Source organism: Calidris pugnax, unplaced genomic scaffold, assembly GCF_001431845.1.
Source record: "Calidris pugnax isolate Ruff unplaced genomic scaffold, ASM143184v1 scaffold103, whole genome shotgun sequence".
Lineage (NCBI taxonomy): Eukaryota > Metazoa > Chordata > Aves > Charadriiformes > Scolopacidae > Calidris > Calidris pugnax.
Window position 1 is genome coordinate 8,916,867 of NW_015090990.1, and position 22,486 is coordinate 8,939,352.

Below are 22,486 nucleotides of genomic sequence, written 5' to 3' on the forward strand. Positions count from 1 at the left end.
CAAGTAGTGGGTAAAATCGTTCATGTCTCCTATATATTCTTTATGGTACTTGAAGACAAAATCTTTACTCTGGAAATATATGCTTATTTGATGTCTCTGATCTTCTCCCTTATTCTTATTGTCTGAGAATTTTCTGGTTAGCTGTTCATCAGCATTATCACGGTTTATAAGTGGCAAAGTACTATGTTACTGTCAAGATCTTAGTCACGGAGAAGCTCAATGTCTCTGACCTTGATAAATTCTCCAAACACTGAACAGCTTTTATTGATCACTTAATATCACCTGAGTTCTCCTGTCCATTAATGTGTAGCCTTGTTCTCTACCTATTCTATTTATTATCCTGTCTATAACCAGCTATTGCTGTTAGAATGTGTCCCCTGCAGAAACTAGGTCTTTACACAGCAGGATCCTACAAATCAACATCAGTGGGTCACCACACAGGTTTTACAGAAGCAGTGATGCCTAATATCACCACGTGACACCTGCAGGAGCAGAAGTAAAGACTGGGTACATCCACTATAGATTGTCAGTCCTCCCAATGTGCTAACGTGGGAGGCAAATGGACATACTGAAAGAAGAGTGTACCCTTTTGTCTTGATAGAGATCTGAGGTAGTAAAACATCATCCTTTTATGTTTTATTTTCATGTAGAAATTTGTTAACATGTTATGCTATGCTTTCTGTTTTCCAAGACATGCTGGTTTTGCAAGCCTGTAATAAAATGAAAGTTGTTACTTCCTATGGGAAGTATCATTTGCTAAAATCCTTACCTTGTGTTTCTTAAATCTCCAGTGAAAGGTTGCTAGTACTGGCCTTGCTTTATTCTGTACTAAATTAAACTGCTACTGCCCCACATAAATCACTAGGAGTGGCAGCCTTATAATTTCAAGCCAGATTCAGAAATAGTAAAGAGTATTTTGAGTCACTAGAGGGCATAGCAGCACCAAACCAATTTCTGTTTCTCCCTTATCAGTTTATTCAATTCTGTAAGAGAAAAGAATAATTTCATCCAAAACGTTTTTTGTCTAAATTGGTCTTTAATCTGGGTAATAATAAATCTGTGTCATTAGTAAGTGAAGAACAGATGAAAAATACAGCTTGCTTAGCAGAGATGTCAGTTGTCCTTATGTTTTCTATGACTTCTTCGTATTTCTTTCATCCAAAAAAAGTCTCCATCAAAATTCTTTTGCACAAAGATGCAATATAACTCCAGAGTGACACAATTGCTGGGTGTTCCCTCTACCTCACACATGATTTAGACAGACTGTTGAGCCAAGAGGTGATTAGGCAGAAAACCTGTAGAGTGCTATATTTCTTTCTATGACTTTCCTGATTGTCTAGATGCTAGAATCTCCTGTAATACTGACATGTTACGACGAAAACTTCTATCAGGAAGGTTCATTGTGACATTTCTTTTAGGGCTGTCCAAAGATTCAGCTGTGATGTTAATTCTTTAGACACCACACATTGCAGACAGTGGGATTTGGACCTGCGCAGTAGCCTGTTCTTAATATGAGCATGTACACTTTCTTCTTTGAAACTCCTGCCCCTGGACTGGACTTCCTGTATCCTATTTCCTTTCTCCCTTTTTATGGACTCGGTTGCTCTTTTCTTCTGTTCTTGGTCCATTGATTTAATTACTTATATTCTGCTTTTCACAAATCACATTATTTGAAAGGACTTAGCCCTATAAAAGTAACTTAGGATAATGCTTTAAAGGACTTTTTTCTGTGTGTGTATACGTAACTCCAATGCGCTGTCTGAAATTATATCACAGGATAATTTGTCCTTTTAGAAAATAAATTTTTATTAGACACTTTAACTGAAGAGAGTCTTGTGAATGGGAAAAAGATTAGGAGTTACTCACAAGCTCCTGCATCTCCTCATAGCATCTCTGACACACTGCAGTCCTCAGAGTATTTGTACCCTTTCTTAGCGATCAGAAAATTTTCCAGGATGTAGAATACACAAATGCAATTATTTCAGTCACAGTGGTGGCCTCATTCCTTGTTGTGCTATAGGAGGATTATTCCTTCAACTCATGCTTTTTATTAATGTCAGCTTCTTGTATTATTCAGTGAGAGAAGTTGAAACTACTGAGTGGTTCTTATTTACCTTTCTGGCTAGACAACAGCACCCAGCATTAACTCTATAGCAGTCATTTGCTGTCCTCCAGGATGCACTGCTGCCACTTCCAAATTGTTCAGCAGAAGTTCACACACTCCCTTACAAACCACTACTACTATCTGTTTGCTGCTACTAATTAGTGCCACGTGAAAAATAGTGCAGGTCGCACACTCAGGAGTCCTTTTGAAAGGAACAAATCTTTATGTACCATTTATGATTTATCTGACCATTTTACATATCAGAACCATCGTTCAGTCCCTGTTTAGTGAGGATGTACCCTTCAGTAGAGAGTACAACAGCACTTTGTGTTGTTTTGCACTTCTCTGTTGCTTTTATTTTGGGCATTTATTGCATTCTGCTGTTCTTTTTATCTTCTCTCTGTAGGCCTGGCCAGAGAACTGTAGATGACTTGGAAATTATATATGAAGAACTTCTTCACATTAAGGCCTTATCTCATCTTTCTACCACAGTAAGTATTTTAAAAAATATAACTCATCACCAAAAGCGAGATTGAATTTTGACTTCTGGTACTTTACTAGAATTGGAATGCCTACAGCCCTTTTTATTTATACTTTCTGTGCAAAGAAGTTATTCCCATTTGTGTGGACCACCCAAGCACTATGCAGATGTAGGTTGTCTTTTGGATATTAGATAGAATTTTCTTCATGCGTTTCTGCACAGCCCCTACCTCAGTCATTTGGCACAGGTGCTTCCATCTGGGTCCATATTTGACTTTAAATTAAGATGCATACAATCTGACCTGACACCTGGGACTGTGGCCCTAAAGAATTTTGCAGAATAGATGTCTGATTTCTGAACTATAAGAAGTCTTGGCTTGAACCAGGAGAAGGAATTACACAGTGCAGAAAGGTGTAGTGGGCATTGCTGGCTGGTTGGAGTTTCATCCTAGAGTGAAGGAAAACTCATCAGACACCTTCTCTCTGAGTGGGCAAGAACAGTGCAGAGAACCAAGAATAAATGAAATGGAGAAAATGCCTGGAGGAGAGAATGCAACTGTTTAAAGTCTTACCATCGTTTATACACTGTGTAGGCTACTGAAACAAGCTTTACATGGTACAGGAAGATGTGGATGCTTTCAGGAAAAGGAAGCCAGAAAGTAATTTATGTTTGACAATAGCTTCTTTGGAAGCTCTTGATCTTTTCGATAATTCTCAACTAACTTGACCAGATGCAGCTAATTATAAAGGTGCATTATGAAAAGTTAGTACTCTGTGCAAACACATAACATCTAAGCAATGTTTTTCAAAAACCATTGAGTTGGTAACGGAACTAGGAGGGAACAGCCAGCCAAAATCATTAAAGCATCTCTGGGATGTAGGAAAAAAATACTTACAGAAAGACTTCTGTAAGATCCAGAAATGACCCTTTTCAAATCAAATAAAAGAAACTATGCAGGATAGATACTGAGAGGGAGCACAGAAAACACTTGATACTACAGACATAATCCAGGACAAAAAAATCTGAACCAGAAAGTATTCCCAGCTCAGAAGGAATTCAGACTTGAGGTCAAAATTATACAAACCGCAAGAAATACTTGGCATTTTGAAGAAGTGCAGTGGATTCCATGTTTTTAGTAATGATTTGGAAATGCCAATGTATTATGTTCAGCATGAACTAAAGCAGGGGACAGAAACTAGACAGCATTGCTCCTAGGAACCAGAAGATTAATGGTCAATTGACTTGAAAGCAAAGGCATAATTCCCAAAGTAGTAAGTTTTCTAGATATGCCGGGAGCAGCAGGAAGTAAAATGGAAAAAACTCAAGTAGCATGGTGGTGAATTAATCCCTGCTAGGGAAGCCTGGGAAGTTAATGTATGAATGATAAACAATTATATAATAGAGTGTTAAAAACAAATCAAATTCTTGGCTTCATTGAGAAGATTCATTCACTGCAGAGGCAGGTGACTGAAACACCTGAGAAGACATCTGAGGACGTACATGGATAAGAACGCTTTCTACAGCGTGCAGAACACTGCTAATGGGGTTGTATTTCCTGTCCTTGGGAAAGTGTCATTGCCTTCAGGCAGAGGTTATAAAAGAGTTCAGTGAGGTAATTGTTACAGAAATCACTGGCCTGCAGGTGCTTTCAGTGGTCACTGACTAAAAAAAAACCTATCCAAACACCTCTATTTATCCTGCTGCTTCTCCAGACTGGAAACAGGGAGCGCTTTGCCCTGGCTGTCAGGAGAGAGTTCTGGGAGGGTGGCTGGTGTAGTATGTTTGTGCTTGGTACCTGAGCAGAGGTTTGGTGGGTGCCTTTAGGACATCAGAGTCTGAATTTGTCCACCCATTTTAGGACATGCAGCCACCAGATTCTCATCTAGATTTTGTCCAGAATTTGAGAGTTCCTCTTCAAGTTTTTCTTCATGGCCTAAAAATCTTTTCAATTTAAACAATTGGGAGAATGGTGTGAAAATACTGCTAATAAATAAACGTTGGAGCCAGTGTTTGGTCTGTGTTTGGCACAGTTCAGTTACATGGTAATACCTCTGAAACATGGATTGTCACCAGCTGACATTCTCTGAGAACAAAAAATCCCACTGCTTGGAAATTGGCCTCCAGGTCCTTGAAGATTTGCAGTTGTACGAAGGGAGATCTAAAGCTCAGGGTAACATGAAAAACTCAGGGTAACATGAGGTTCCCAGTGCTGCTACTGTTTTGTGAAAAAGTAGCACCAACAGTATTTACAGTGAGAGAAAGAGGTTTTAAACAGTGTCTCACTGGAGTCAACTGCCCAGTCAGATGTAAGAGCTAATCACATCAGAGCAATACAGACTCAGTGGGGGGCAGGCTGACACCAAGGGCAGTGTCAGATTCTTCAGTTTTGGAAGAGGTAGGGAGCTGGTCATCTTGCCTGGGAAGCTGTCAGGCGTAAAGGGGCCTCAGCAGGTCCAGATGGCTGTGCCTCACAGCTCGACACAGCAGAAGTGGCCAGGCTTACGTCAGTAAGGGGAAGGGTACTGATTTCTCTGGGAAGAGCAGGAGTAGGACAGAGCCTCATGGAGTACTTGGCAATTGCTAGCTATCTTCTGTAATAGATTAGCTATTACCATTTGAAATTTTCCATCATGTTAATGTTAATTGTTAATGGTGGTTTCACATATGTGTGTGTGTGAAGAAAGATGTGGAGACTTGTATCATAAAGATGCCCTTGTCTGATCCATTAGGAGCCTGGAAATGTAGGGGCTCATGCTCTGCAAAGCCAATTGGTAGGAAATAAGACATCAAGTGAAGCAGAGCATTGTCTGGCTGTGTGACTCTGAATGACCGCTGAACGATGCAGAGGGAAGGAAAGCAGCAACTGGGGTATATTATGTGACTACCTCTCACTAGGAAGAATAATACATGTAGAAACTGTAATTTCTCTCTCTTTATTTTAAGGTAAAGCGAGAATTAGCAGGTGTCCTCATTTTCGAGTCACATCCCAAAGCAGGAACGGTCTGTAAGTAAATGGAATCCTGTCAGTTCTTCTTTCTAATCTGTGATATGAACATTTAAATTCTTAATGTTTAAATGACAAGAGGAAAACTAGGATGCACTCTTCAAACTTGACTGGCACTCAGTGTTTAAAACCTGAGGTAATAGGTGTTGGCTTAGTCTGTTGATGATTGCAGGGACAGTATCAAAATTAATTCTATATCCTTGGTTGGATGTATGTATCACTTATGATTTGAGTGTATTTTATCTAGAATTTTGGGTTGGACCAACCTCTATTTAAAATGTATTTTAATATTATCCTTGTATTAAAAAAGAAAATCTAGCGGCACAAAATAAAGGTTTAAAAATGTTAGATTACTCAGACTTGTTTATACTGATAAATTTTAGCAAATGAATATCAAAGTCACAGCTACTAGAGAATTGGGTTAGAACATGGTACTACTGGTGGGATCCAAACCTATGTGCTGATTAGTAACTGATAACCTGATATGTATTGATAAAGTAGTTGTTGCAATTGTCATGAAAAGTAAAAGCAATTTTCACATCAGTGTGATGAAATAACTACTATATGAGTGTGGTGGCTTTTTTTCTAAAATCTGAAAGCATTTGCTTTTAAAATGATAGCATGACCTTTTTTAAGGTAGACATTAATATGACTGCAGTAGAGTTACGTTGAATTTTATTGAGTGCAGAATCTGGCCCATTTATATTTTGAATAACTGTACTCTCACCATAAAATTTTTTCTTTCTCTTGCAGTATTTAATCAGGGAGAAGAAGGTACTTCTTGGTACATTATCCTAAAGGGATCAGTAAACGTAGTCATTTATGGCAAGGTATTTTTTCAGAAGCCTTTTTATATGATTCTTATTATTAAAATTGTAAAAGTAAACTTTGAAGGAATACAGTTTAATTTAGAGCAAAATTGCTTTGTCTGAGGAAACGAATGTAATTTTATTAAGAAATGATCCAGTGGTTTCTCTGATTAGAATTCCAGTTGATTGCTATATAATTTCAGGATATATTACACACTTTCTGAATGTAATTCAGCAGAGTTACATCAGTATCTTTAGGACAAGGTAATTTTCTGAAATTTGGTGAATTGCCAGACTTCTGTCTCATGGGTGTTTTTGCCCTGTCCCTTTACCACCATATGCTCTTGCATTTGTATGACTGACTTTTCTCACGTGTGTCAGGCATATCTAACAGAAGTACTGCTTTGTGACTAGTGGTTCTCAGGTTGGATGAACCTCTCCCAAATTTATGCCAGCTCTTCATTTTAGTTAAGCTATAGCCTGAAAAGCATCTCTATTAAATTTCCTGTTTATGAAAGAGATTTTTCAAGGCAAAAAATAGGACTTTGGTACACAGCAATCCCTTGAGTCTATAAAAATCGCTACTTCCCTATTGATTTCTCATCCAGTGACTGAGAATTTTCCATTCTGAACACCAAGCATTTCACCAAAATCTAGCATAGAGACCCTGGTGCCAAGTCCTAAGTAACCCATATTTAGCTACAGTTTTACATTGTTGGTGGGCCAGATCCTCTGTTTCTATAAATTGGAGTAAATGAAGTACTGCTGATTTACTCCAGCTGAGGATGTGGTGTTCTATGTTATTTCTGCTAACTTCATCTTATTTTTTAGGGCCTCTATAAATAAAAAACAAACAACTCAACAACTTTCTGTCTTCAGCAGAGCTAGAAGAGTCCTTCAAGCTGAATGTAATTTCAGAGAACAAGCCAATTCTTTTCTATTCTTGCCTTTCTTTAGTAATAGTAATAACCAGCTATCAAGTATTGTTTCCTAGTCATTATTTTGGCTCTTGATTTCCTGCCAAATAGATTTGTTTTGGTACTTGATTGTGAAGTCCGGTGTTTGTACAAGGACTTTCAATAGAATCCAGAGTAATGATGGGTTTCTGCATGTAAATGTTTTGCTCTGTGCAGGGTGTGGTATGTACTCTACACGAAGGAGATGATTTTGGCAAGTTAGCGCTTGTGAATGATGCTCCCAGAGCAGCATCCATTGTTCTGCGTGAAGACAACTGCCACTTCTTGAGAGTAGACAAGGAGGACTTCAACAGGATCCTTAGGGTAAGAGTGGGAAGGGCCGACCTGACAGCACAATATCAGAGCTTGCAAATTTTTCTAGAGTCTGTCTTATTTCTGTGAATATATTGATAACCTTGTTTGATATGTCCCTAGTTGCAGAAAAGAGATCTGACAATCTATAGAAGATCAATTGAAGAATGTATTATATAACATTTTCCCTCTTGTTCTGTTCCTAGCTCAGCCATGTAAAAGGGACCAAATGGAATCTTTTGTCTCTCACATTTCTGTGGTCTAGAATTTGTCAAGTGCTTGGTTTTTCCTTATGTTGTCCTGGATTTGTGGGTGATCTCCCACCCAAATATTGAATAAAACAAGATCACCCGTTCTCCCAGATAGGTCAGTGTCAGGTACCTTAAACTCAATAGATTCAACTGGCAAATTAAATAAACTACAGGTAAATCCATAGATGTCTTTATCAGAAAGCTGTAGAAAGATATTCCTAGACTAATTTTACATTTATTCATGTTAGGGCAAATGTGTTCTGAAGTCCAGCTGTAATTCTGTAAATACAGGCTGTTTTGCAATCATTCATAGTATAGGAAGTCAAAACCAGTATCATCCTGTATTTGAATGTATACATGCCCAGTATTGCAGCAATAAAACCGGTCCAGACAGAGTAATCTGCTAGAAAAATGGCATAAGATTGTGTTTACTGTACAAAGGGAACAGGATTCCATTAGCAGTAAGGTTGGGTTGGTCATGGAGACTCCCACCTGATTTAGCTTTGGTCAATACTTCAAAGAAGATAAGGGTCCATGGTCTCACTGATTTTCATTTGTGTTATTTAGGTACACATTATATTAAATTCTTTTTTTTTTTTTTTTTTTTTTGGGTCTGGTAGTAAAAAATGAAAAGTTTACTGAGCTAAGAGCATTTTTAAGTGCCATTTTCTTTTTTTTGGTCCCTGGTCTCACTTATTTTTATTTGTGTTATTTAGGGACACATTATATTAAATTTTTTTTTTTTTTTTTTTTTACTATGGTCTGGTAGTAAAAAATGAAAAGTTTACTGAGCTAAGAGCATTTTTAAGTGCCATTTTCTTTTTTTTAAAAAAAAGCAAAAAGTCATATTATAGATAATAATGATCATATATAAGTGGGGATAGAGATTACTTTACATATGGAAAGTTTGGAGGAGGGCGTCTTTTTTTTTGGCAAACTTTTTTTCCTTTGCCATAGCCAGAGATTTTTCACGTCGTTCTGGCTCTAGTACCTCCCGCAACTCTCTGCCTCTTCCCACAGTGCCTGTGCTTCTCTCTTGATTCTGCCTGTGAGAAAAGCAGACTAAAGATAGATGAATACAGTGGAAAAGAACCAACCCCAGAGTCTTTGGTGTTTGAAAGTCGTGCACTTTTCCAGAGTTAACTAATCAGCCAAATTGGGTGCAATTACTTTATTAAAAGTAACTTGTCTTGCAGGATGTGGAAGCAAATACAGTAAGACTCAAAGAACATGACCAAGATGTCTTGGTGTTGGAGAAGATCCCAGCAGGAAACAGAGTTTCTAATCAAGGAAATTCACAGCCTCAGCACAAGTATGTTTTCATTCAATAGTGCAAATGTCAGACAAAGATTAACCTTTTCATATGGTATTGTTATCCAAACAATAGCATATTCCCTCTTTCTGTGGAAGAATGCAGTGTATATAAAGTTTTCTTTTTTTAATCATCAGCTGATCACGTGCCCCATACTGGATATTATATCCATTTTCAGCAGCACGCCAATTCTGTGTCTTTACACAATAATTCTCTAAAGATCTCACTGTAAATACTTATCTCATGTAATAGCTTTTAAATAGACTGCACAGGGAGAATGCTGAAACCCTATTAAGTTGAGCTACTGTGTAAAAGACGTCAGAAAAATACATTGTTTTATTGTTAAGTACAGATATTTTCATTTTAGACTTTGAGCTCTGTATTCTAATAAGAGTTCGCTAGGTACGATTTATATACAAAACGAAAATGTCATGCAATGAAAGTCACACAGCTTATCTTACAGAATAGGTTTGCACTGTAATAACAATATTCATTATATTTTCTTTACTTTCTTACTGAGAGGGAAGAAGCGCAATTCTGTTTGGATACTACTGTGATAAGAGTAGAGAGTGAGACTATTATCATTCCAAATGTTGATAAAACCCCTAAAGGCTTTCTAAATGTGTTATTTGTAAACGGAAGCACAATTTTCTTCAGAAACACTTGATCAACTCCAACAAAATAAGCATCAAGAAGTTTTGAATCCTTTACCCTGGACTTGACTTTTTCTCAAAGAAAGAGCTAATTTACTGTGAGATGTTTTGGGTACAATCTGATCTGGGATTTCATATACCTATTTTATCGGCATAACTGAATAGAAAGATTTGTAAAGATTTGTGAAGGGTTGAATAAACCATTCCTTGTATTTTATATACACATTTCACATATTTCAAAAACTGCTGTTTCATCTTTCACTTGATCTGTTAGAAAAGCAAACTTTTCTACCAGGAGAACATGTACTCTTACAGCAAATTTTCCTTTGTCTAAATGAGGGGAACTTGACTGCATGCAGTGGATTTGCATCAGCAGCTGCAATGAATAGAAACTTGGTCATGGATATAAATCTGTTTTCTTGGGTCTGTTGTATTTTCCATGCTTCTAAAGCGAAAGCTTCATTTAAACATATTCCAAACACTCCCTTCCTTGCAAACTCTTTGCTTCAGTATTATTTGTATTATTTAACATTTTCTTGGTCAGAATTTGATAAAAGTAGCTAGAGACATTTATGGTCCCTGGTTAGGCTGTATTTTAGAGCTTGCATTCCAGGAATATTTTCAGGTAAAGCTCAGAATTTCATTTCTGTAAATATTTTAAGCATTTGGTCAGCTTTTGAGTATTATGAATGTGCCAGCAAGAGAGCTTTTGCTGGTAATAATGACAAATAGACATAAGCTACACAAAAAAAGGAAGCTACCTTGAAAGTTCACTGTCTGCTTTTCAGCAGTCAGATTACTTTGTTAATAGTGTGTTGGCAGTGTCTTTTTGTTTAAAATCCTTCAAAGTGAGTTCATTGGTTTTGAAGATGACATTTCTTTTGTTTCTTTTCTTAGTAAATAGAATAAGTGGCTACATTTATGCTTGACAGTCCAAATCAAAGTTACTGATGTATTCTGGTTTCCAGAATGTATTACTGGAATATGTTAGTTGAGTGTTAAGTACTTCTGAAAATCCCTGGGCCTGAAAGAGAAGCTTAACAGACACCTCTTCTTAAAGGCTTGCTGCTTTGCCCTTAATTGAGTAGGTTACATCTCTGATATCTCTTCAGATGAGCTGCCCTTTGGGCTTCGCTCCTAAGCAGGTACGTAGCACTTGCACCAGAGAAAGGTTTTGCATCCCAGAGTTGTTCCCCAAGATATCCAGTCAACCAACAAATTAATTTTGTCCATCTTAGTCTTGGGGAAGACTTCACTTTGGGAGCAGATCCTCTCGGTTGCGGTTTGGATTCTACCGCCTCCTCCACTGAGGCACAGCTCCTGCACAGCTCCCCGAGACACGCTTTCAAACAGTGACAGTTTCGCTTCGAAGGACTAGCTCTGAAGTTCTTGCTCCCAAGATCTAACTCTTTATGGGTGATCACTCTCATGCAGGATGAATTCAGCAGCCCTGCAAGTCACTTCACTGTTCATTTTCACTTTCATATTCAGAGTACAGCAACCTGTGATTTCTCTGCTTCACTCACTTAGATACTTGGTTAGTATCTCTGCGAGAATGTGCACTGGCTTAACAAGTGTTTGTGTTCTTGGGACATCAATACAGTTCTTCCAAAGAGGTTGGCAGGTAAAAGAACTGTGACGGTCAGCGCTCAAAGTGAGGAGGAGCTCCCAGGAGCTCAGCTCCACCACTTATTTCTCAGCAGGAGCAGAGTATCTTCACTTCTCGGGGTTTTTTCTTTCTTTCTTTTTTTTTTTTTTTTTTTTTTTTTTTTTTTAGTTTCATACTTTATCGGTTGGATTCCAAAAAAAAAGAAAAAAAGATGCAAAGATTGAAAGAATGGAGGGAAAGATAAAAAAATCCTATCTGCAAGGAAAGAAAAAAAAAAAGATGACAGGACAAGTTTAGCAATATCCTATGATAATTGTCTGGTACTTAAAATCTTGGCAGTGTTTTTGCATGAAACAGAAAAACCTGACTATTGCACTAGTTCTCTCACCTCCCAAAATTTACTCCAGGAAACGGTACAATACTAACTTTATCCACTTGAAAATTTTACTTACTTCAGCTAAGGCATTGCACAAATTTGAAGGTACAGTGTGTTGTTTCATTATTTGCCCCCATCTTCTCAGACCAACCCCTGTCAGTGATGCTGAAGGAAATTGTTTCCTTGCTGTGACACTGATACGCACCAGTTCTCATTTCATGCTCGTAGTAAGTCTGTTAAGACCCTCTAACGACTGTGAATTGCTGTGATTACTGAGATATTTATTCTCAGTGGAGGAGCATTTCAGATTGCACTTCCAGAGGTTTGCACCAGTGCATCTCTGCTGATTGCAGTGTAACTGTGGTGGTGTTACAGTGGAGTACTTGTGTGGGGAGGGGGCCGTCTGCCATCGTACGCTCCATGGGTAGGGTGGAGAGTGGTATTGCTCCCATTTTACAGGGGGGAAGCCAACAAAGAATGTGAGTGGTTTTGTCCTAACCCACACAGAGATTCTGGGCAGAGCAGGTATTTGTTACTCTGGCACTCATCAGTCCTGGTCTTCTCACTGGTACACAGCTGTTTCTTGATTAGCTCTTTTGTCTGTGAGACACTAACTGCTTCTTTCCCTCCCACAGGTATATTGTGATGTCAGGAACCCCAGAGAAAATTTTAGAGCACTTTCTAGAAACTATGCGCCTTGAAGCAACTTTAAATGAAGCAACAGGTATCTATATGACAAAAGCTGTGTTATTATTACTTCCTAAGGTGGTCTTGCGGGTGGAACACTGCAATGTGACGCTTTGAAAAGCAGCTAGTGGTAGTTTTTCCCAGAATAAAAACTACTACGCTACTCTGAAACAACCCCAAGAAAACCTAGGAAATCCAGAATTAAAGATAACAATTCACTCCTCCTTGCCCTCTCTATTGTATTGGCACTTCTGGTTCAGAGTAGAAGAGCAAAATCTTGAGATTTTGTGCCAGTCGTGACCTTAATTAGGCACAACTATAAGGCCAGGACAGAGCACGCATTACCGCCCGATGGTCTGGATTGTTCTGGATGTTGCTTAATACTGTGAACTAAGCTTGATACCTCCAGCCATTGCATTATGCTAGTATAAGTATTCCCAAATTTTTATATCCATATCACATTTAAAGAATCAAAGTTTAGATTACTTGTTTGTGATACTTTCACATGCGCAGGGGAAGAAGAATTGTTACTCAAAAAAGAAGAACTTGACACATCGTGGGTCAAGTCCCAAGAATGAAGGTTGCTGCAGCTGCACTTAATAAGCTGCTTTTCATTAGTGTAAAGAGAACAGAGAATTTACATGTAGGGGTATAGATATTTGCTGACTTACTATTTTTAAGTATTTTAATTTTTAAAGAGAGTCGGGCACAAAAAAATCCTCCTAATTATGAAAAAGTAATGCAGAGGCTTTTATGTTAAGCTACATAATATCACTTTGGCAAGTTCTTCATACATTGCAGATGTCTTAAAAATACATATTCAAAGATGTTCTTAAATCCAGTTAATCTGTTACTGACCTCATAGTTTTGGAGAAACCTGTATAGTGGTCCATAAATGGTAGAAGATTACAGAAATCCTTTTATAGTGTGTGTTTTAACCACTTTTAAGAATAAAAACAATCCTTTTCATAGATACCTGTTTATTAGGATTGCAAGCAGAATGTTGTTCTTTAAGTCTGCAAGTATATAATCACAAGATTACTGTTCACATTATGCATGTATTATACATTTTTCTAAAACAAATTATTTTTTAAATCTTTTAAAAATTTTCCCCAAAACATCTAATGACAAGATTATACCTATATCCTAATGGGATACAAAATATCACAATTCACAAAGCTGTTTTTAGGATTGAGAAGCTCAGAGTGCTGGAAAATTGAATTTTTAGTTTATGCATTTATTTAATTTAAGAACAGTTAAAATCCACTTTGCTCTGTATATTACGTGAAGAAAAAGTCTCACCCTTCCAGAGGTTTTATCAACCAAGCGATATTTTCATATATGAATTACAGTGGAGGCAATGATGTAATTTTACATTACACAGTTATCTCACCATATTTTTTCTGACATCCCTTACTTAGGGCGTTTTAAAATGTTTCTCTTATCTCAAAGGTTGCACTGTAGAAATGATGTGCCAGGATACCGTGTTTATTGTTTCTTAGTGATTCCATATAAGACTTGCATAGTTTAAAAGTAAAATAAAGTTTATTCTCACTGCCAAACTTATTCTGGCCTCTGTAGCCAGGCTTTATAAATCCTTTTTTGCCACAAATACAAAGAGAAGGCAAACTGGGATTTACACCAGCACTACCACAGATCATTTTAACAGAAAAAATAGCTTGCTCTTTTTTTTGCCAGAGAAAATGTCAGTCATATTGTTGGTATACATTTTAATGTAAAAGTAGCAGCTGTGGTTCTTTTGAATCAAAACAAAACCAGAAATTTGACTGTCCATTTACCTCTTCTAAGCCTTCTGCATATTGCAAGAAAATCAGCAAAGAATTAAATTATTTACCTTCTCCTATGTTACTAAAGATATACACTCCTGGGTATACTGAAAGTGCTCTCTGGTATTGTAGTTCCCTAAAGCCAAATGCAGCAGCAGTTCTTAGGTACTCAGGTGTGGCAGGCCTGATTCTTCTTATGCTAAAATTACCTGTAGAGAATTATATCCAAATATTTCACTTCAGCACAGATGATGGTTTTTTTGATGTGCCAAATTTCCCTTTGACACAGGCAAATGCCTGTTAACATAAATGCAATAAAATTCATGCAGACAAGAATAAAAGCTTAATATTTCAGCTCGTATTTGTTCATTCCCCATTTTCATACTTAATGCCTGAAAACAAACTGCAAATAGACCCCTTTATTACCTGCAGAAAGCTAATAAGATATTTTAGCTGAAAGCAAGCTCATCCTTGTGATCCCCATGCTGTTTGCAGGGGCTTAATTGACTGTTCCTTTTCTTCTCTTTTCACAGATTCTGTTTTAAATGATTTTATTATGATGCACTGTGTTTTTATGCCAAATAGTCAGCTCTGCCCAGCCTTGATGGCACAATATCCTTTTGTAAGGGAGAAGTTACATCCTGTTAGCACCTATCCCTATCGGTGATGAGACTGAAGCTTCTCTCTCTCAAGAAGTACATCACGTTTCATAGAGGCTGTGCCTTGTAGGTAGGTTCTCAGTCTAACAGCTGAGAGGTTCTAGCAGGTAGGTTCTCTGTCTAACAGCTGTCCATAGCTCAACAACTCTGTGGTGGATAGAGTATACCCGTGATGAGATAGAGTCCCCAAGCAAGAAAACTGTCTTTTCTGTGTTGATTACTATTGCAAGGGTAAGAAATGTACTGTCCCTCCACCAGATAAGTGAATGTAAAAGTTTGGATTACCCTTCCTAAGATCATTATGTTTTGGTGATTTCAGTGGTCTTCTGTGTAGATTACAAACTGCAAACTGCCTCAAGCAAAAGGGTGCCTAAACTAGTAGAATAATGAGTAAGTAGTCCCTGGGTGCTGTCATAATAGTTATGAATAAAAATAGTAATCTATAATAATAGTCGATAGCAAATGTTAACAAACTGCAAGAAACTTCAATTGCATGCGAATACCTAGAAGATGAAAGCTTAGAGTAGACAGCATCGAGACTGGAGGTGATTCTCCTGCTGTCTGCGTGTTTTACAGAAGGAGTCTGTGAAATGTCCATCAGTCAGTTACTGGCAGGTCATTTAATTTGGGGAGCTCTTGGGTACTGAGAGTTTTCCTTGTGCACAGTGACTTGAAGCTATCAAGTGGCTGGGAGCATTAAATAAACATATAATGTTTTCTGGTTTATAGAATTTTGACAGGGGGTATAATAACTTCAGTTCCCTATTTATTTTTTAGAATCAGATTGGTGTGAAAGTGTGCTTTCCTTGAAGCTCAGTGGGGCGAGTGACATCTGGAAAGCTAACACCCTGAAACCACAAAATAGAGCATCATGTCCTTGTCTGGCAAGCTTGAGATTCCATTTGTGTTACTCGTAGCAAGGACAGTAATTGTTTTGAAAACCTTTGGACCCATAAAACTGGTCTGCAGAAAATTGTTTGTACACCTGAAACAAACACATTTTCCAAAACCACATAGTTTTGGATATCAAAAGTATTATGAAATGCTGTTGCTGACAGCTTTGAGAGGGGAAGAAAAGGACAGCACTTTTAATGTTTGTTTTGGGTGGTTTTTTTCCTGATTTATCTAGCTCATAATATCAAATCAGTCCATCTGAGACTCAGGCTTGTCTATCCCCAGTTACAATACTATATCTTCTGATATCCAATAACTGGGAAAATCAGACGCATAAGCAAAATGTTCCTCATTATTTATAGGGGAAAAACTTTTCTGAAGATCAAAGTTATAGTGTCACTTATGGGTATGTATTCACTTAAGATGAAATCTGTTCTGGAGAGGAGGCTAAGACCATGATCTTCAGTGGGTCATGGCAGGCATCTTTTCAGAGAGGAGGAGGAGGGCTGCAAGTAACTGGTATCCCACTGCTTTAGTTGCAGCTTTTCCTAGAGCTGAATTATTGTTTATTTGGTCCATTCTGAATATGGAAAATCAAACTGTGCTCTGTTGATTGTGCCATTGAAATTTATTGTTAGAGTTGAAAGGTTGCTAACAAAGCTCATCTTTTTTGAGCAAAATCAGTTTGCAAAAATGTTTGCTGGTTCTGTGAGACTAAGGAGAGCTTAGTTATGCTCAGTGAGGAAACTAAAACAGAAAAAGAAAAAGAAGAAAGGTGGTACAGTCAGAGACACTGCTTTTGCTCCAGCCCCCAAATTTTAAATCAATACAAGTCTATTATCCCACTTAGGATAATATTTTAGCTAGCAGCATGTGAGTATGAGTAGAGTTAGATCACTGTAGTGCTTTCAGGCATAGTACAGGGTATAAATTATTTGGGTTTTCACTTTTACAGTGGCATTTTGTCTTCTCTACGTTCTTTAATCCTGAAAGGAACGGACAGGTGTGCCATTCTGGCTTAGTAACACTATTGCTAGCTGCGGATTCAGTGCTTATATTGTGTTGTCCCTTGGCACACCACTCTTTTCTAGTCATTAAAGTATATGGATCCTACAATACTAAAAAAAAAATAACCACATACTTCTTTTTTATCAGGGAGCAAAGGACATGCTCCCCTGTCCTGGATCAGGACAGCAGCCCTGTGTGTTGGACCAAGGCCCTGTTTCCCTCTCTTCTTCGCAGAGATGGAAATGGACAAATTCTCAGAGCTACAGCTTGTCTGAGGGAGGCAGGACAAAGCCCAAAAGAAGACTTGAAACAGAGTAGGGCCTCCAAAAGTGCACTTGGGGTAGTGCGAGTGTGTGAGCATGTGTGCAGGTGTGCATCTTTAAAGAACCACTGTCTAAATATTTATGAATAGTTCAATAGCATGTTTCTGTGTGAATGTTTTGTGAACCTTGTTTGCCATCAAGCCAGAAAAATAATTTTACACAGTGTTCTACTGTAGTAATGGGTCCTGATTTTGCCCAGCTCCTGATACGGTTAAGCGTGCCCACACAGGGAAAAACAGACTTCAGAATTGCTTCCATTTCCTAGCATATGCTCAACATAATTAGAAATAAATATATTGAACTCTAACCATGTTGATGTTGATAAATATTTTGCAATTATCTGACACTTGTTGCAGGCATACATGCTATTTTACTTCTGATTGCTGCCTGCAGTGAAGCTGCATCCTGTAGGTCCCATAAAAATGGGAGAACCCTCCATTGACTTTCCCTGTGATAATATTAATGAAAGAGCAATTAATACAAATGAGTGGTAAAAATACAGAAAAATTACCAGTGCCTGTGGTGAGTCAGTTAATAAGAAAGTAAAAACACATGAAATAATTACAGTGTTTGAAAGGTAAAAATGGCTTGAGAAAAATGACTCAGTCGAATATTGAACTTGCTCCCTGAGACATCAGAGCACGTAGCTTATAGTGTCGCAGACTCTTCATGGTTGGAAGGGACCTTTGAGATCATCGAGTCCAACCATACATATATTATTTACTTCTTATGCCCCTTTGACTTTTTAGTCCCATAAATGTACTGGCATGTTTAGTTCTCTAGTAATTTTAAACCTTTCTGAATGAAATTAAAATGCAGATTTCTAAAAGTTTGTCAGTGAAATGAGTGCCCCAGTAACCCTGTTAGCATCTCAAATCACTGCAGGGGTTTTGGGCAGGAGGATCGTTTGGAAAGTGTGAGTTAACAGATAATTTTTCCCATTATATTTTATTAGTATAAAGTATGTTAACATTTGTTAGAGAAATGCTTCTAAATGAGAAGCTTAAAATAAATTTCTCAGATAATTTTGATTTCTAATAAATATTTTTAAATCCTTTGTTAGAGCAACTGCAATTGCACCTTTAAAGGATGCTGGACTTCACTGTGAGTGAAAGAATATATAGCATTAATTGTTGCTATATAATAGGGAATAGTATTATTCATGACAATCCAGAATCAGAGTTTTGCTACCTGGGAAGAAAAGTTTAAGATGTAATTGCACTTGTTCTATGCTTACTTCACATTCAGCCATCAGTTATTGGAAACAGTTTAAGTATATATTGTTAACTTCTGATCACTGAGCAGCAGGCACACAAATTGTCATATCCTGTTTCTGCTGAGGATTCTTCTTTACGCATAGGTTAAAGGATGAAATTATCTCGATTTATTGCCCATGGTGCCTTTCCTTTTTCTTGGTTTCTTCCTTTCAATATATGTTATTTTTTGTCTTTTTGTTATTTACATATTTTTGTCATGTTGGCACTTCATTTTGAAAGAAATCAATGAAGTGTTTCACATTTTTTCTTACTGTTTATCACCAAAAAAAATTATCACAAAGTATTGTGTCCCAAATACACTTTATTTGATAGAGTGGAAATTTCTTGTTTCCTCATGTGTAAAATAAGACTACTGTAGAATTTATTATTTTACCCTAAGTCTCTATAGTCAGTCTAGGTTGTAAACTTCCAGGTCTCCCTACCATAATGGGACTGGGGTTTTCACCTTGGGTTACAGTAACTTCTAAAAATAAAAGGAGTAACACTGGTGATTCATTCCAGTAGTCTTTCTCGCAAATGGAAGACTGAAATTGTTAATAAACACAAAGTGGCATTTTTCTTTTTCTTCAACTGTCTCCAGAGAGGAACAAGGAGAAATACCCTTGTTCACTCTCCACGGTTAATCCTCTTCTCTATTGTTCCAGGTGTCATTTCTGTTCTGCTCCCCTACAGCAGCTGTCTCTGTGGCGGGATTGTGATCATTCCTGTGCGCTTTAGAGAACTCACTGTCTTTTTACTTTTTAGTATGAACGTGAAAGGTTCACAAGTCTTTATTCTAGCAGCAGTCAGAAGTATATATTGGGAAGTATATATTGGGAACACCCTGAAAATGTTTTGTTGGAAGTCTGTTGTTTGTGAATTCATACTGGTTTTGATATTTTCAATCACTGAGCATTTTCCTTGACACCGTGGCACTTACCATGCCCAGCCTTCCCAGGGTACAGAGCAGGAGAAAATGGATTATGCCCTCAACAATAAAAGGCGAGTCATTCGACTGGTTCTGCAGTGGGCTGCTTTATATGGAGATTTACTGCAAGAAGATGAAGCGGCAATGGCCTTTCTGGAGGTATAAAGGAATTGTTGTATCATTGTATGGAAAAGTACCTACCAGGCAAGATTAGGTGAAAGCCTGTTCCCAGCCTGTAGAATTCTGTTATGAACTAAAGAGAAGTGGGTCATTTCAAAGTGCAAACTCATAACTCTGTGTTCTCGATTTTAGCTGCACACAATATACGCACTACACCAGTGCTTGAACCATTGTCAACCTCTGGACCTCTGAAAATACCTGCTGGAGTTGCAGACTCCTTTCAAAGCACTGCATGGGTAGATTGCTTTACAGCAATAGATCAATTTGCTTTTTTTAATATTTTCTTGTGAACAGTTCAGAGCCTCTACAGGTTGAACTGGGGGGCTGTTTATGCCTGCCTGTGGTGTGCCAGGAAGGTGCTGGAGGGTTCTCACTCTACAATACCAAAAATCTTTTCCATTTGAATGAAAGCTGTACTGCAGCTATTGGCACCTAAGAACTTTGTCTTCAGAACCCTTCTAGTCCCTTAAAATAATTTCATTCCTCAGACACTGGTTGTAAGGTCTTTGTGGTTGGTGCCATATCCTTGTATTTCTATGAAAAGATACACTACCAATGTCATTTTAAATCATTGTGATTGCCATTATTATTACATATTGTGTTTATGGAACATAATCCCATACGTTACTGGCTGAATGGAAGTTCTTGCCCCAAAGAGTTTAAAACTGAATCTAAGATAAGAGTTAGCAGAGGGGAGCAGAGAGGGGCTTTGAGTATGACAGATGTATAGCAAGCCCACGTGGGATATCTTTTCATAATAGACAAGCTCTGTAGACAGACATAATGTCTTTCAATAGTCCAGAAGTTAAAGAATAATTACTAGTTGCAAGCCCATAGAACCGTCTTTAGGTCCGTTTTATGTAGGTGTGGCAGGCAGAGGTTGGAGTAGGGTTTAAGGGAGGGTAATACTGTAGTGGACTGGAGTAGCTGAGAGTCAACAACCAAGTAGCAAATGAACCACAAAGGACTAACAACAGCAGTGGGTAAAAAAAAAACCAAAAACCTATCATGCCAGATTATTTGTGAATTTTATAGTCTTTATCCGTGATAATCTGAAAATGCAGGTTTTGCACACAGTAAGTTAAGGAGCGTCATCAGGCTTCCCTTCTGCGTGTGTAACTCTTGCTTTAAATCAGCTGGAGATAAACAAGTAGAAGTAATAGAGGATTGGGCCCAGCATGTGTTCTTCTATGCAGATTATCATTCTTTATAATCATTAAGATATCAGATGTCATCTCATAATCCTCTATCTTGAGTGCTGCTTATTTACCCCTATAGTTATTTAAAGACTATTCTGTATCATTTACAGGAATTTTATGTATCTGTATCAGATGATACTAGAATGATTGCAGCGCTAAAGGAGCAACTTCCAGAGCTAGAGAAAATTGTAAAGCAAATGTAAGCACAGTTTTTGCTTCTTTCCTGCCATTGCCCCTTTTCTCAGTAAATAGATGAAGAAAATTTATTGCTTGTATCTATTAAAAATCTGTCCTATAAATGGCACTCTGTCATACAAGACTGAATGTTTGCATGATAGCTTGTTTGGATGAATGTCTATGGCCCTTGTTTTTCACATCATTTTTGCAAACACCAAACTCTCATTAAAAGATTGACAGAAGGAATAGAAATTATGTACACACCATTGAAACTAAACTGGATGCTCATTTCATGCATACATGGACTTTGTATATTATTGTCCCTGCCGTGGCCGTAGATTAACTACGATATTATCTAGTCTTCATATATGCAAACAGGAATATGTCAGTAATGTAGTTTGACAAGTGGCCATGTTCTGTAGGTGATTTTCTTCAAAATCTACAAAATCTTCCAGGAAATATTTAACTGTATATTCTATGCTTTACCTTTGTATAGTTCTGAAGAACCTAAAGCAGCACAAAAGAAGGTAAGATAATTTATTTGTCCATTTTCTAAAGTAGAAGCTTTAGCACAACAAATACATAAGCATCTTCTCTATGGGAATCATGGGTATATTAAAAAAACACATTGAGAAATAGCTTTTAATATTAAGTATCAAATTTTGCATCGCTCCTCTTTTTCCTACCATTGATGAGATCTATTGTAGTTCATGTCTACCCCATAATGTTGCTTTTTGCATTCATGTGAATCCTGATTCATTTTCAGCACAAAGTTCTTCTGCAGCTGTTCAACACTGGTGATGATAGAGCACAGAAACGCCAGCCTATCAGGGGCAGTGATGAAGGTGGGTCCCTTCTCTGCAAAGTTTTCTTGAGCCACTGAGATTTGCGGTAAATTTGCCTCTCAAAAAAAAATGGTCTAAAAATATACAAAAGTGCCTGCCTACAGTTTTGAAGCTTGGCCTAAAGCAAACTCTGTTCGCTTTTGCTATCCCAACATTCTCCATCATTGATTTGAAGTGCTCCTGGTCTTTTCCTTTAGTCACTTGTGCTGTCACACACTGTGCTTCCTCAGAGGTAGGTGTGAAAACCTTTAAATAAGGAATGAACAAAATAAGTAATAGCCAGTACAGACAGTGCCCATGCAGGTAATGGCAGTGCAATAAATAGTGGGTGGGTGCTGAAGGTCATGTTTGAGCCTTGTCACCCCTGCGTAGTTTGAGCTAACATGTACAGCTGTTCCTTTGCAAGATAGGAGTGGAGCAGATAATCATCCTGTGGATCTCTGCCCTGTGGCACACAGCCTAGAAAACAAAATTTGCTGGTTTGCCCTATTGCTATTGTTTGATTCTCTGACGAGATCAAGGTAGAAGTTACGGTAGCGTATCAGAATATGATTTGCAGTTATACTGGCTTTTCATATTGTCCTTCAGGCAGGGTGAAGCTATGTGAAAAAATGCTGAGCATTGCTGATGAGATCTGCTCATTGTAAACAGTGATACGTCCCCCTTAAAACTCATA

At 37.8% G+C, this 22,486-nt stretch overlaps 1 protein-coding gene across 2 annotated transcripts in view; it reads left to right on the top strand.

Moving 5' to 3' along the window:
- The window catches only part of RAPGEF4 (Rap guanine nucleotide exchange factor 4), a 143,352-nt gene that overhangs the window by 92,812 nt on the left and 28,054 nt on the right, over window positions 1–22,486 (top strand). For both annotated transcript variants that reach the window (XM_014954656.1, XM_014954655.1), the window contains 11 exons: window positions 2,511–2,595; window positions 5,529–5,589; window positions 6,343–6,419; window positions 7,532–7,678; window positions 9,114–9,229; window positions 12,503–12,591; window positions 14,875–14,953; window positions 19,418–19,568; window positions 20,899–20,987; window positions 21,462–21,492; window positions 21,732–21,810. In XM_014954656.1, coding sequence (XP_014810142.1) covers window positions 2,511–2,595; window positions 5,529–5,589; window positions 6,343–6,419; window positions 7,532–7,678; window positions 9,114–9,229; window positions 12,503–12,591; window positions 14,875–14,953; window positions 19,418–19,568; window positions 20,899–20,987; window positions 21,462–21,492; window positions 21,732–21,810 — 1,004 coding nt within the window. The remainder of the gene's footprint in view (window positions 1–2,510; window positions 2,596–5,528; window positions 5,590–6,342; window positions 6,420–7,531; window positions 7,679–9,113; window positions 9,230–12,502; window positions 12,592–14,874; window positions 14,954–19,417; window positions 19,569–20,898; window positions 20,988–21,461; window positions 21,493–21,731; window positions 21,811–22,486) is intronic.